The sequence below is a fragment of the Microtus ochrogaster genome, chromosome 2 (genome assembly GCF_000317375.1).
Source record: "Microtus ochrogaster isolate Prairie Vole_2 chromosome 2, MicOch1.0, whole genome shotgun sequence".
NCBI classification, from domain to species: domain Eukaryota; kingdom Metazoa; phylum Chordata; class Mammalia; order Rodentia; family Cricetidae; genus Microtus; species Microtus ochrogaster.
The window spans coordinates 42,364,240-42,375,920 of record NC_022010.1 but is presented as its reverse complement, the minus strand read 5'-3'; the positions used below and the strand labels follow the sequence as shown (position 1 = coordinate 42,375,920).

Sequence of the window (11,681 nt, the reverse complement as noted above, 5' to 3'; positions counted from 1 at the left end):
TGTAAGGGACCCGGAGACCATGGTCAGAGCTGCACACTGTAAGGGACCCGGAGGCCATGGTCAGAGCTACACACTGTAAAGGACCCCGAGGTCATGGCCAGAGCTGCACACTGTAAGGGACCCGGAGACCATGGCCAGAGCTGCACACTGTAAAGCCCTTGCTGCAGGAGGGCTGCTGCACAGGACTGTGAGAAAAGGTTCTTAAACCAAAGGCAGTTTAGCCAGCAAATTGTCCAGCTTCAGGACATCCAGAGTTGCCTTCTGGCCTCTGTGGGTACTCACATACACACAGCATAGACATACACAAATAAAATAAGCCGGTGTGTGGGGCACCCTTTAATCCTGGCACTGGTGAGACAGATCTCTATGAATTTGAGGCTAACCTAGTCTACAGTGTGAGTTTCAGGCCAGACAGAACTATAAAATGAGACCCTGTCTCAAATAATCAAACAAAACTCCAAAAAAATAAAAATTTTAAAATTCTAATCTAATCTGAGGAAGTCAGATAAACTAAAGTATTCTAAATAATGGGTTTTACAAAAGACAAAGTGTACTACCAGCAAAATTTAGCTGGTGGGGGGGCCTGAGGCTTCTTTGAGGAAGCACTGGAACAGGGTTTCCAGGGGTAACTGGGCTACAAAATCATTTAGTGGGTTGGATGAGCAGCAGAAAGAACTGTGCTGCCCCGGGCACTAACAGTAAATCTGTTCTCAGGAGGCTGAGGTTCAGGTTCTATATGAAATTCCAACACTTGGTTGATAATCACCAAGTGCTACGCCGTTGTTCTAGGGCTTTCCATAGGGTAGCTCGGGTGAGCCTCAGAAGCCTCGACGGAGCAAGTATTACTGTTACTGATACTTTACCAGTGAGGGACGCAGACACCGGCACACACCAGCTAACGGACAGTGCCTGGGATTTAGAGCTTTGGTTTCAATGTCTCTATGAGCTTCAAAATGTGAGCTTAACCCACATAACATGAAACTGATCTTTATAATGGGCACATATACTTCTAGTATATACACACAGTCATGTCATAACTAATTTCAGAATACTTCCATCACCCCCTCCCTAAATAAACCAAGTTCCTGTCCCCATCTCCCATTCCTCACGAACACTAAACCACTGCCAGACTTACTCTTCCACTTAACATAATGTTTTCGAGGTTCATACATCTTGCAGTGCACAGCAGAATCTCTGGGGGTTTTTTTCTTTTTTTCAGATTTTAGTGTGGGGACAGTTTTAAAGTACTACTTTAAATGAGTAGAGGGTACAAAGAGTTCCTAGATTCTCCCTACCTCTACAGACTCATAGCGTCCCTCACCCAAGTTACATATTGGTTACACCAGTGAATTTACACAGGAATGCCATTACTACCAAACCCCATAGTGCACATTAGTCTTGGTTCTTTTAGGGTGTATGCTCTGCCTCGCATGCATGCGTAAAGCCCCTAAGTCTGCTCTCCAGCACTACAAGGAAAGAAGGGAGAAATGGAGGGAGGGAGGGAGGGAGGGAGGGAAGGCATCTATAAAGAGGATGCCACACGCATGGTTTAGTGCCCCACCCTGTCTTCTGCGTATCCATCTCTCCTTCCTGCACCAATGCTGGCAACCACCTCCTTACAGTTTTACCCTTTGTCACACAGTGGCCTTGTAGTCTGAAGCCTTTGCAGACTGGCTTCTTCCACTCAGTATCCATGTCTTCTCATGGACTGTAGCTTGTTTGTTGTTGGTGCTAAACAACTCTTCCTTATCCAGCCAACATGAGCCTCTTTTGTTGCAGGTGTATGATTTCAACTCATTTCATAATTATCAAGGAGCACAGCTAGCTATATGGTAAGAACATCTTCGGTTTTATAAGCAGTCACCAAACTGTCCTTCAATGTGGCTGACTCATGTTGCTTTCCTACTGACAACAAATGAGCTCTGTGACTCTGTGTCCTCGCTTGGACTTGGTGGTACTGGTGCTCTGTATATAGTCACGTCGCATTCATGTCTCATGAGAGTTTTAATGGTAGTTTGTTAATGACATGTGATGTCATGCATCTTTGCATGTGCTTATTTGTCTCTTGTGTATTTTTTTGAAGAAATACTCTTGATTTTTCATCTCTTTAAATTATGGCTCTTTCCTCATGGCCTTTTTCTTTTCTTTTCTTTTTTTTTTTTTTGATTTTTCGAGACAGGGTTTCTCTGTAGCTTTTGGTTCCTGTCCTCGAACTCACAGAGATCTGCCTGCCTCTGCCTCCCGAGTGCTGGGATTAAAGGCGTGCACCACCACCACCCGGCTGGCCTTTTTCTTATTGTGCCATTAACTGTTCCTCTACGTATTCTGGAAACTGTATAGTCACTATGTAAATGACCTGTGAACATGTTTTCTTATTCTGTGAGTTATCTTTTTCTATCTTCTTGATAATTTTCTTTGAAGCACAATTTTTAAATTTTTCTGATGAAGTCCAAATGTTCTATTATCTTTGGTTGCTGGTATCAGATCTAAGAATCATTTCTTAATCCAGTATCAAAGAGACTCACATCTGCTTTATGTCAACTGCTTGACGGTCTGAGCTACAGCGTCAGGTCTTGTTAAATTCTGACCTGGTCCTGGCCCATTTGTTAAAGTCTTCTTCTCCTGTTGAAGGTCTTGGTGTCTCTGCCAATGCCCAAGCACTACACTTTGATCAAGATGCGTCCTGTGGTATGAGGAACTACACAGTGAATCAGCATACTTGTGTAGAATGTACGAAAAAGGTTTAAATTAGCAAACCTAAGAGATGTACCAACGAACCAGGATTATTTAGATCCTAAACAAATCGGTTGTAAAAGGAGAAAAACAAGGGGTTATATAGGTATATAACCTCTATAATAAGATATTATAAAATATTAAGAAATTATTAATTTTGTTAACAGTTCCTTTTAAAAGTCATATATTATAGGAGCTTGTAGGGGAATATTTAGGGAACATATCTGCAACTTTCAAGATAATAAAGACAATGTTACAAATGAGAGACAACACATTGCTGGTTCTAGGCTATAGGAATATGAGAATCTGTTTTATGTGCATTGTTTTCTTTGTATTGTATTATTATATTTCATAATAAAATACTTAAAAGAATACTATCCCCAAGATGAAAGAAGTATACATAAACTTCAGTATTTGTTATCACTTTGTAGAATGTACCTTTTTAATTTCAAATTTTACATGCTAATAATGACTTTCAGAGTGGCATTCCTTCCTGGGAAGGGGAAGTAGACAGCTCTCCTTAATAAACTGGCAGCATGGGGGAAGGGAGGAAGAGTAGTACGGGAGTAAGGAGGGGAGAAGGAGAGCAAGAGGAACATGAGGGATCAGGAGATTGGGTTGGGTAAAGGACAGAAAGGGAGAGCAAGGAAAGAGATAGCTTGAAAGAGGGAGCCAGAAACCAGGCACTAGGGAAACCACAAGGATGACCCCAGCTAAGAGTCTAAGTGGAGAGGGTACCTAAACCGCCCTTCTCCTGCAATCACATTGACGACTACCTTAACTGTCATCACAGAATGTTCATCCAGTAATTGATGGAAGCAGATGCAGAGATCCACAGCTAGACTGGAGTGAACTGGAATCCAGGCATAGAGAGGGAGGAGCGATATTATACGCAAAGGGGCCAAGACCATGATGGGAATACCCAAGAAAACAGCCTACGTGAGCTAGTGGGAGCTCACTGACTCTGGACTGACAGCTGGGGAACCAGCCTAAAATTGAACTAGGCCCTCTGAATGTGGGTGACAGGTGTGTGGCTTGAGCAGTTTGTGGGGCCACTGGCAGTGGAACCAGTATTTATTCATAGTGCATGATCTGGCTCTTTGGAGCCCATTCCCTATGGAGGGATACCTTGTTCAGCCTAGATACAGTGGGGAGGGCCCTGGTCCTGCCTTGAGTGATGTGACAGACTTTGTTGACTCCCCATGGGAGGCCTCAATGACCTGCGTCTTAATTTCCACTCTTTCCCCTGGATTACCAGGCAGGAAGCTAATTCTCACCTGAGCTGATTTCTTGCTCTCATTAAGCTAATTCACTCTTGGTTTTCCAGAGCTCAGTGATTTTGTACTGTTAGGGAAAAGCTGCCTCAATCAAGTCCTTTCTGACCTAGATCTCTGGCTGTCATTAAACAGAAAAGAGAATTTCCTAGTCTCATTATCATCATCATCGTCACCATCATCATCATTACCACCACTATCATTATTTAATGGGCACATCTATGTTGGGGATGGAACCTCGAATATGCCAGGCAGTGTTTTACCATTAAGTCCATTCTGCTCATTTTTATTGAGACTGTTCTCAGAGTCAGCTATGAGCTTGGTGTTGTCATGACTTCTGTATTTTAAAATCTTTATACTTCTGTGGTGATTTGAATGAGAATCTCCCCCCCACCCTCATAGGTCCATATATTTGAACCATTTGGGAAGGATTAGGTGTGGTCTTCTTGGAGCTGTGACACTGGGGTGGGGCTTCAGGGTTTCAAAGCACTCTAGTGAGTCCCAGTGCTCTTTCTGCCTCCTGGCTGTGGATCAAATGAACTGTGAGCTCCTGCTCAGAATTAAACCCGGGTCCTCTGGAAGAGCAGCCATTTTCTTAACTGCTGAGCCATCTCTCCAGCCCCTAAATCTTTGTACTTCATCGACCCCTCAAAAGTTAAGCAATATCAATTATTTTCATGGTGTGTGGTTTTTTGTTTTTATTTTTTTAATTTTTGAGGCAAAGTCTTATTATGCAGTGGAGACTGAAACTCAATCACCCTGCGTCAGCACTAGGATTAGAATTACAGGCAGCATCACCATGTCAGTTCATTTTCAGGGTTTAATGATACTTTTATCGTTGGCTTTCAAGTTTGATGCTATTTTTAAATGTCTCGTAGGCTGTTTTAGAAAAAACAAGAGGCAATAATGCTCCTACTAAAATTACTAGGACCCTGTTAAGTAGGAGTTATATAAGGTGTTTTATTTAAATAAAATATTTCACTGTTCTACCAGAGAGTTCTATTCATTTAAAAACTAGGACTCCGCTGGGAATGGTGGCACTCACTGTTAATCCCAGCAGCTGAGGGGCAGAGCAGATGGATTTCTGTGATTTTGAGGTCAGGTTGGTCTACAGAGCAAGTTCCAGGTAAGTAGAAATATACTGTCCTAAAAACACCAAATAAAACAAAACACCAACAAAAAGCCTAGGAATCTGTACATCACTCATTCAGTAATTTAAAACTCTCTAGGTTAGTTTTCCCTTCATATCAGCATGGCTTCACAGTATCTTAGATTTTGTTATATTTACTCCGTTATATTAAGAACAAACCACACAAAAGTCAAAGAATTGCTAAGTACATTTTGCTTTGGAATATCAGCATTTTCTTAAGCTACATTTTGAATATTATTTCATTTTATAAACTCATTTTCTCACGGTTGTCTTACCCAGTGTCCTCCATTAATGCCAGAGTGATTCGAGAGAGGACTCGGTTCTGGGTGTGAGAACCAGTCATTGCTTCATTCTGAAAATTACCAACAGATTTTATTAGAAGAGAACTCTATGATCCCTATGCATATTTAAGATGTTTCATGTGGTTAAATTTTCTAGAAAATGATCAAATACAAAAGCTTTTTAAAGCATCTCAGTTGAGGAAGTAGCCTCTACTCTCTGATTTCCCCACAGTGACAGACAAGCAGCAGCGGAGACTTCCTGATGAAAATGAACACAGCATCCATGGGATGAGGGTCCCTACTGCAAACAGCTATTCTCCCTGAGCAGCGTCAAGTGAGAGAGTGGTGGAGACGGGGAGTCAGGAGGAATGTTTACATGGATTTGCAAGGAAAGCCCTTTCCTAACTCTCAACTTTGTAACCATAGAAACCTACACTAATATTAGCGCAGAACAAGCATGGCAGAACCAGGAGACCAAGGGATAGGGCAAAATACCCAGGTGCTCAGTAGTTTAATTTACATCTTATGACTCAGGCAGCCACATCCTGGTGAGGGCTCCAGGCCCTGTAGGCAGCAAATCTCTAGTGTTCTCTGAGTCTATACAGGACACTGAGTGTTCTTTCCCCATACTATAACATCACCTTTAATATAACACAATGCTTATTAACAGAATCAATGAAGCTAATAAAACTAGTATTCTTGGGTCTTCTACTGAAAAGCACATAAAATTTCATTTCTGGCCACTCTATAGTTTCCAAGGCAATCACTTAAGAAAATTCCTTAAGGAAAATACAAAGACAGAAATGTCCATAGGAGGAATGAGGTATCTGCTTTCATAAGTGTCTGCCATTGTTACCCTTTGTGACCTAGACCACAGCATCTGAAGAGAGAAACTGGTTCTTCCTGAGCTTACGACCTTCAGACATGAGCTCTGCTTGCTGCAGCTATCTAAACATATCTCGAGGAAAAAATATAGAAACACACTTTCTAACCAAGGCATTTCACTTCAGAGTCTTAATTCTCCCTCCAGATTCTCCCTGTGTAAACCAATGTGATCTGGGATTAACTTTCTGGCTCTATTCCCCGGAAACCGAATAAAGACAAGACATTACCTGGCAAGAGCACAGGAGAGGAAAGGCCTGTTGATGCACCTTGGCCTTGGGAGAACTATAATGAAACCCACTAATAAGTCACAGCTGAGATGTCACTGTGTAAAGCGACCATTGGGGGCATCCCTGCGGAGTCTGAAAGGTTAATCTGTGGAACCACTAAAAAGATCCCCGCTACTCTGTGGGTTACAGTACTCTTAAGCCAAACTAGATCTCACATTCATCCGAGGGACAGTTTTGTGTTCCTGTTCTGCAACTGAGGGGGAGCGGCACTGCCAACAGCAGCTGGGTGTAACACAAGGAAAGCACCCAATTCTGCTGTGCCAACGTCCTTGTAAGGAACTGTCCCAACACGGCCTGGTGTGGGTTTGAGAGCGTGACTGTTTAGTTGAGCTAAGAATGTCCACTACGCCACCACTCTGCAGGGCATGCATAGCAGTCGCTCACCACATCTTTTCTTGAGGCAGGGTCTCACTATGTAGCTCTGACTGACCTGCAACTCATTACACAGACCAGGGTAGCCTCCCACTCACAGAGATCTGCCTGCCTCTGCCTCCTAAGTTCTGAAACTAAAGTGTGTGCCACTATGCCCGTTTTCTTTTTTAATATGAAAATTTAGGACTAGGATATATCTCAGAAATAAAAAAAAAATGCCAAGCACGCACAAGGTTGTGGGTTCAATCCCAGTACCACAAAAGCAAAATGACAACAGCTTTTAGTCTGGCATAGAGTACACATCTGCAATCCCAGCATTCAGAAGCAAGAGGGTTGCTGTAAGTTCAAGGCCAGCTTGGACTACATAATAAGACACTGTCTTAAAAACAAAAAAAAGATTTATTATTTAAAACATAATGTTCAGTAACACAGGCCTGTTTTGTCTGCATAACTGAATATTGTGCAGCCCTTAACAATTAGGGGAGCCAAGGGTGCAGTCTATGCTACTAATGATGCTCCACCTTACTTCATGGCCTGTCTGAATCTCAATTCCAAAGTAATTTTGGAATTACTTTAGCTTGATTTACTTTAGTAAATTCATTCTCCTTCCAGATTCTCTCTATACAAATGTTTATACAGAAACACATTACATAAAATTGAATTATGCACATGAATTATGTTAATAAAGATAAACACTGAACAAGACTGAACAGACCTCTAGCAAGCGCTTTTCCCAGTGGTTGAGCTCAGTGCCCATCCCGCCTTGATTTTCAAGTTCCATCCCCTCTAGAACTGGGCAGTTAAAATGCTTCCGTGCTTCTTCCTGGGAATCAGAGAAACAAACACCCACAGCATAAGACAACAGCACTCCTTATCACAGGGTAGGATAAAGTGGTGTGAAAGAATCAGTTTGATGAAACAGAACCTCTTTAAAATACAGTTTTAATATAGTCAAATATTTTGATATTATTATCACATTCCTCTTGGCTAGAAAACTATTATTTCTCTTAATATTTTCTTCTCTCTTTGAAGGTTGATTTTAAAAACTATTTACGTGTGTGCATATTTGTGTGCAGGACCCAGGCAGGAGGGTGTCGGAGGTTCTCGAAGCTGGAGTTGCAGGCATTTGTGGGATTTCCAGCATGCTACCTGGGTGATAAACTCCGGTTCTCCTGGATGCACCCTCTACCCACTGAGCCACCTCTTCACTTTCTGGCTTTAAGGGACACACAGTTTTTACATGCACGTGCTTGTTACTAGAGGCAAGAGACTAGGAGTTCAGGTCATCATTGCCTACAGAGAGTACAGCCTGACCCTGCCTCAACAAAAAAGTCACATTAGAAAAAATAAAATTAGGCCAGGTGGTGGCGCATACCAAATTTAATCTCAGCACTCGGGAGGCAGAGGCAGGCAGATCTGTTGAGTTCGAGGCCAGTCTTGCTACAGAGCAAGTTCCAGGACAGGCTCCAAAGCTACACAGAGAAACCTGTCTCAAAAAAACAAACAAACAAAAAGACTATTAGGATGACTGTTTATAATTCTGATATCAATAATTTTTAAATTTCATATCTATTATAAATTGGTAATTTATAATTATATGTTGTAATGAAAAAAATTTGAAATGTATGCCCTGGCAATGCTGCAGTGGGCATGGGCAGCCCGTAGATGATGGTTCTATTGAACTGTCCATATTGGGTTTCATGGTCTAAGTTGATGAGGACAACTGACCAGGTCTCTTCCTCACACACTGTTAAAGGGTAGAGTACTGTCATAATTTATGAATATTATGGAATAGTTAAATCAAGTTAATTATCATATCTATCATCTCTAATACTTATCTGATTTATAATCAAATGATAATATTTGAGAGCAAGAATATGATCAAAATAAATTATATACATGTATGAAAATGCCATAATGAAGCCCACTGTTATGTATAATATATACCAGTAAAAACTTAAAAAGAATGTTTAAAACTTATGTGACCCTAGCAATTTAAACATACTTATTTTTTGTGTATTTGTGTATCTCTGAGTATAGGTCTGTGCATACAGTACCCATGGAGGCCAGAAAAAGACATCAGATTCCCTGACACTGGAATTACAGACGGTTATGAGTTGCCATGTCGGTGGTGGGAACTGAACTCAGGTCCTCTGAAAGAACAGTGAGTGCTCTTTACCACTGAACTACGTCTCCAGCCCCACCCTAGCAATTTTTAATTGTGCAGTATTAACTTGTTCACTAAAGATCTGAAAAAAAAATTGATTTTTAAGAAGAAAAAAGCCCTTCTTCCTCCTTGAAATCCTATATCCTTCCTTCCATGCCCGCCCCTGTCATCTGTAACCCCACCTGAAGCCATTCTGTGTGTCCACTATCTGACTGTAGACAGGGCCTGTATGTAGTCCAGGCTGGTAGCTGTGATGACCTTGACTTCCCTTCCTTCACCCCTAGTACGGGGTACACAGATGTGCACGACATGCCGGCCCACTTTATAGAGTACTGAGACTGGACGCAAACTAGGCAAGCACTCTGCCAACTGAGTCCACGCCAGTGTGCCCTGTTTCAGACAGCACATGCGAGCACTGCGTGCTCCTTGGTGTGTGCTTAGCTCACTCCACTCACACGATGTTTTTGATGACATGCATGTCATAAGCGACAGTGTCCCTCCATTTTAACTCTGTATATACACAACCATTTTCACATATTTATGTACTAACGGACATTGAGGCAGATCCCAGAACTTGACTATTGTGACTTGTGCTGCATAAATACGTGAGCAGGGACATCTGACAAACTGATTTCACACTGGATGACTGAATATCCAAAAGCAGGATGGCTGGATCTTGTGGCAATTCTACTTTAGTTTATGGGAGTTTTCCTTAATGGAGGTAGCTATCCACATGCCCAACAATAGTGCATGTTTTCTCCGTAGACCAACCAACGTGCCTCATGTCCTGTCTTTTTTTTTTTTGATTTTTCGAGACAGGGTTTCTCCGTAGCTTTTTGGTTCCTGTCCTGGAACTAGCTCTTGTAGACCAGGCTGGCCTCGAACTCACAGAGATCCGCCTGTCTCTGCCTCCCGAGTGCTGGGAATAAAGGCGTGCTCCACCACTGCCCGGCTTTCCTGTCTTTTTGATAAAAGTCACAGGTATATCTTATTGGAGTTTTATTATTTTCCAATAGTTAGTGATGCTGAACATTTTTATATTTCCATTGGTTCTTTGCAGGTTTTTTTTTTTTGCTTTTTTATATATAAGTTTCTTATTGTTTTTTATTGAGCTGTACTTGTTTTTAAGCAGGTGTGGTGGCACACACCTTTAATCCCAGCGCTCAAGAGGCAGAGGCAGGAGTTTGAGGCCAGCCTGGTCTACAGAGCGAATTCTCAACAGCCAGGGATACAAAGAGACAGCCTGTCTAAAGAAAACAAACAAAACAAAAAGCCTTTTCAGGTCCTTTGCCCATTATTTGTTGCTGGTTTTACTTTCCTTTTAGGAGCCACGGTCACACTATGTAACCTAGGCTGGCCTAGGCTCCATCCTTTGCCTCAGCATCCAGTGCTATGATTACAGGCATACAACATGACATTTGTCTTCCTGTCCATTTTGCAAATAAGGTTTTTGTTTTCTTGCAGTTAGAGTCTTATGTATTTTACAGTAACTTCTTATCAGACTTACAGCCTGCAGATATTTTGTCCCAACCCAAAGGCTTCTTACACCGCCGACTGCACCCACTGGTGTAAGCTCGTTCTTTTCCAGTTTAACAGTTTTAAAAACAGCTCAGTGGTTCTCTTGATGATAGCATATATGTGGGGCAGTCTGACATTATTCAGAGACATCCCAGCAATGGCAGTCTTCTTGATTTTTAGCTTTCAATAATTATAACAAGGGATTTCATATATGAAACTGCTACCAAACCAGGTAGAACTGCATCTATGCATCCATGACTTCAGGGTTGCTGGAACATTGACATCTTCCAAATGGCTGCATCTCCTGAGTCATGATGTCAGCTGGACCCCTGGATATTCACCTCATCTTTGGCAGGAATACCCAAAACCGTACGTAGTGAAAGTGACAAATTCTTTCCCATACCAGATTTTGGCAAAAAGAGTAGCTCTTAACTCAGTGTGTATTATATGGGCCTTCTTGAAGCGTCAGCTCACTGAACGAGCTTTTCGGGTGGAGGCTATGGTCTTTTAAAGCCATCCCCAACAAAGCAGGCATCGGCAGCTACCCTCCTCCATGCCTTCTTTCTTCCCTTTATGTAGGTGTGCTCCAGGAAGGCCAAATGGGGATGTGAGTGAGCTGAGCCCAGAGTCCCCGTGCTCCTCCTCCTCATTTTTATTATGGGTGTTTTGCCCGCATGTCTGTGCACCACACGCATGCCTGGTGCCCACAGAAGCCTAAAAAGGGTCAGGAGCTCCTAGGACGGGAGTTGTGAATAGCTGTGAGCAGTCATGTGGATGCTGAGACTCACACCCAGGTCCTCTGTAGGAACTGTAGTGCTCTTAACCACTAGCCATTGCCCCTGCCCCAGCCATGGCTGCTGCTTCTTTTTCTTTTTCGGTTCAAATAACTTTGTGTATGTGTACATGATCCTGTGTGTGCGAATGCAGACGTGAGAAGTCAGTACCTGGTGTGTCCCTTAAACAGTTTTTCTCCACTTAACTTTTTTTTAATAAATATTTATTTATTATGTATAC

At 42.2% G+C, this 11,681-nt stretch overlaps 1 protein-coding gene across 1 annotated transcript in view; it reads right to left on the bottom strand.

Moving 5' to 3' along the window:
* Lmln (leishmanolysin like peptidase) overlaps positions 1-11,681 on the bottom strand; it is a 54,265-nt gene that overhangs the window by 17,199 nt on the left and 25,385 nt on the right. Inside the window, exons 10-11 of the mRNA XM_005344864.3 lie at positions 7,698-7,805; positions 5,433-5,509 (exon numbers count right to left, since the gene is read on the bottom strand). Coding sequence (XP_005344921.2) covers positions 5,433-5,509; positions 7,698-7,805 — 185 coding nt within the window. The remainder of the gene's footprint in view (positions 1-5,432; positions 5,510-7,697; positions 7,806-11,681) is intronic.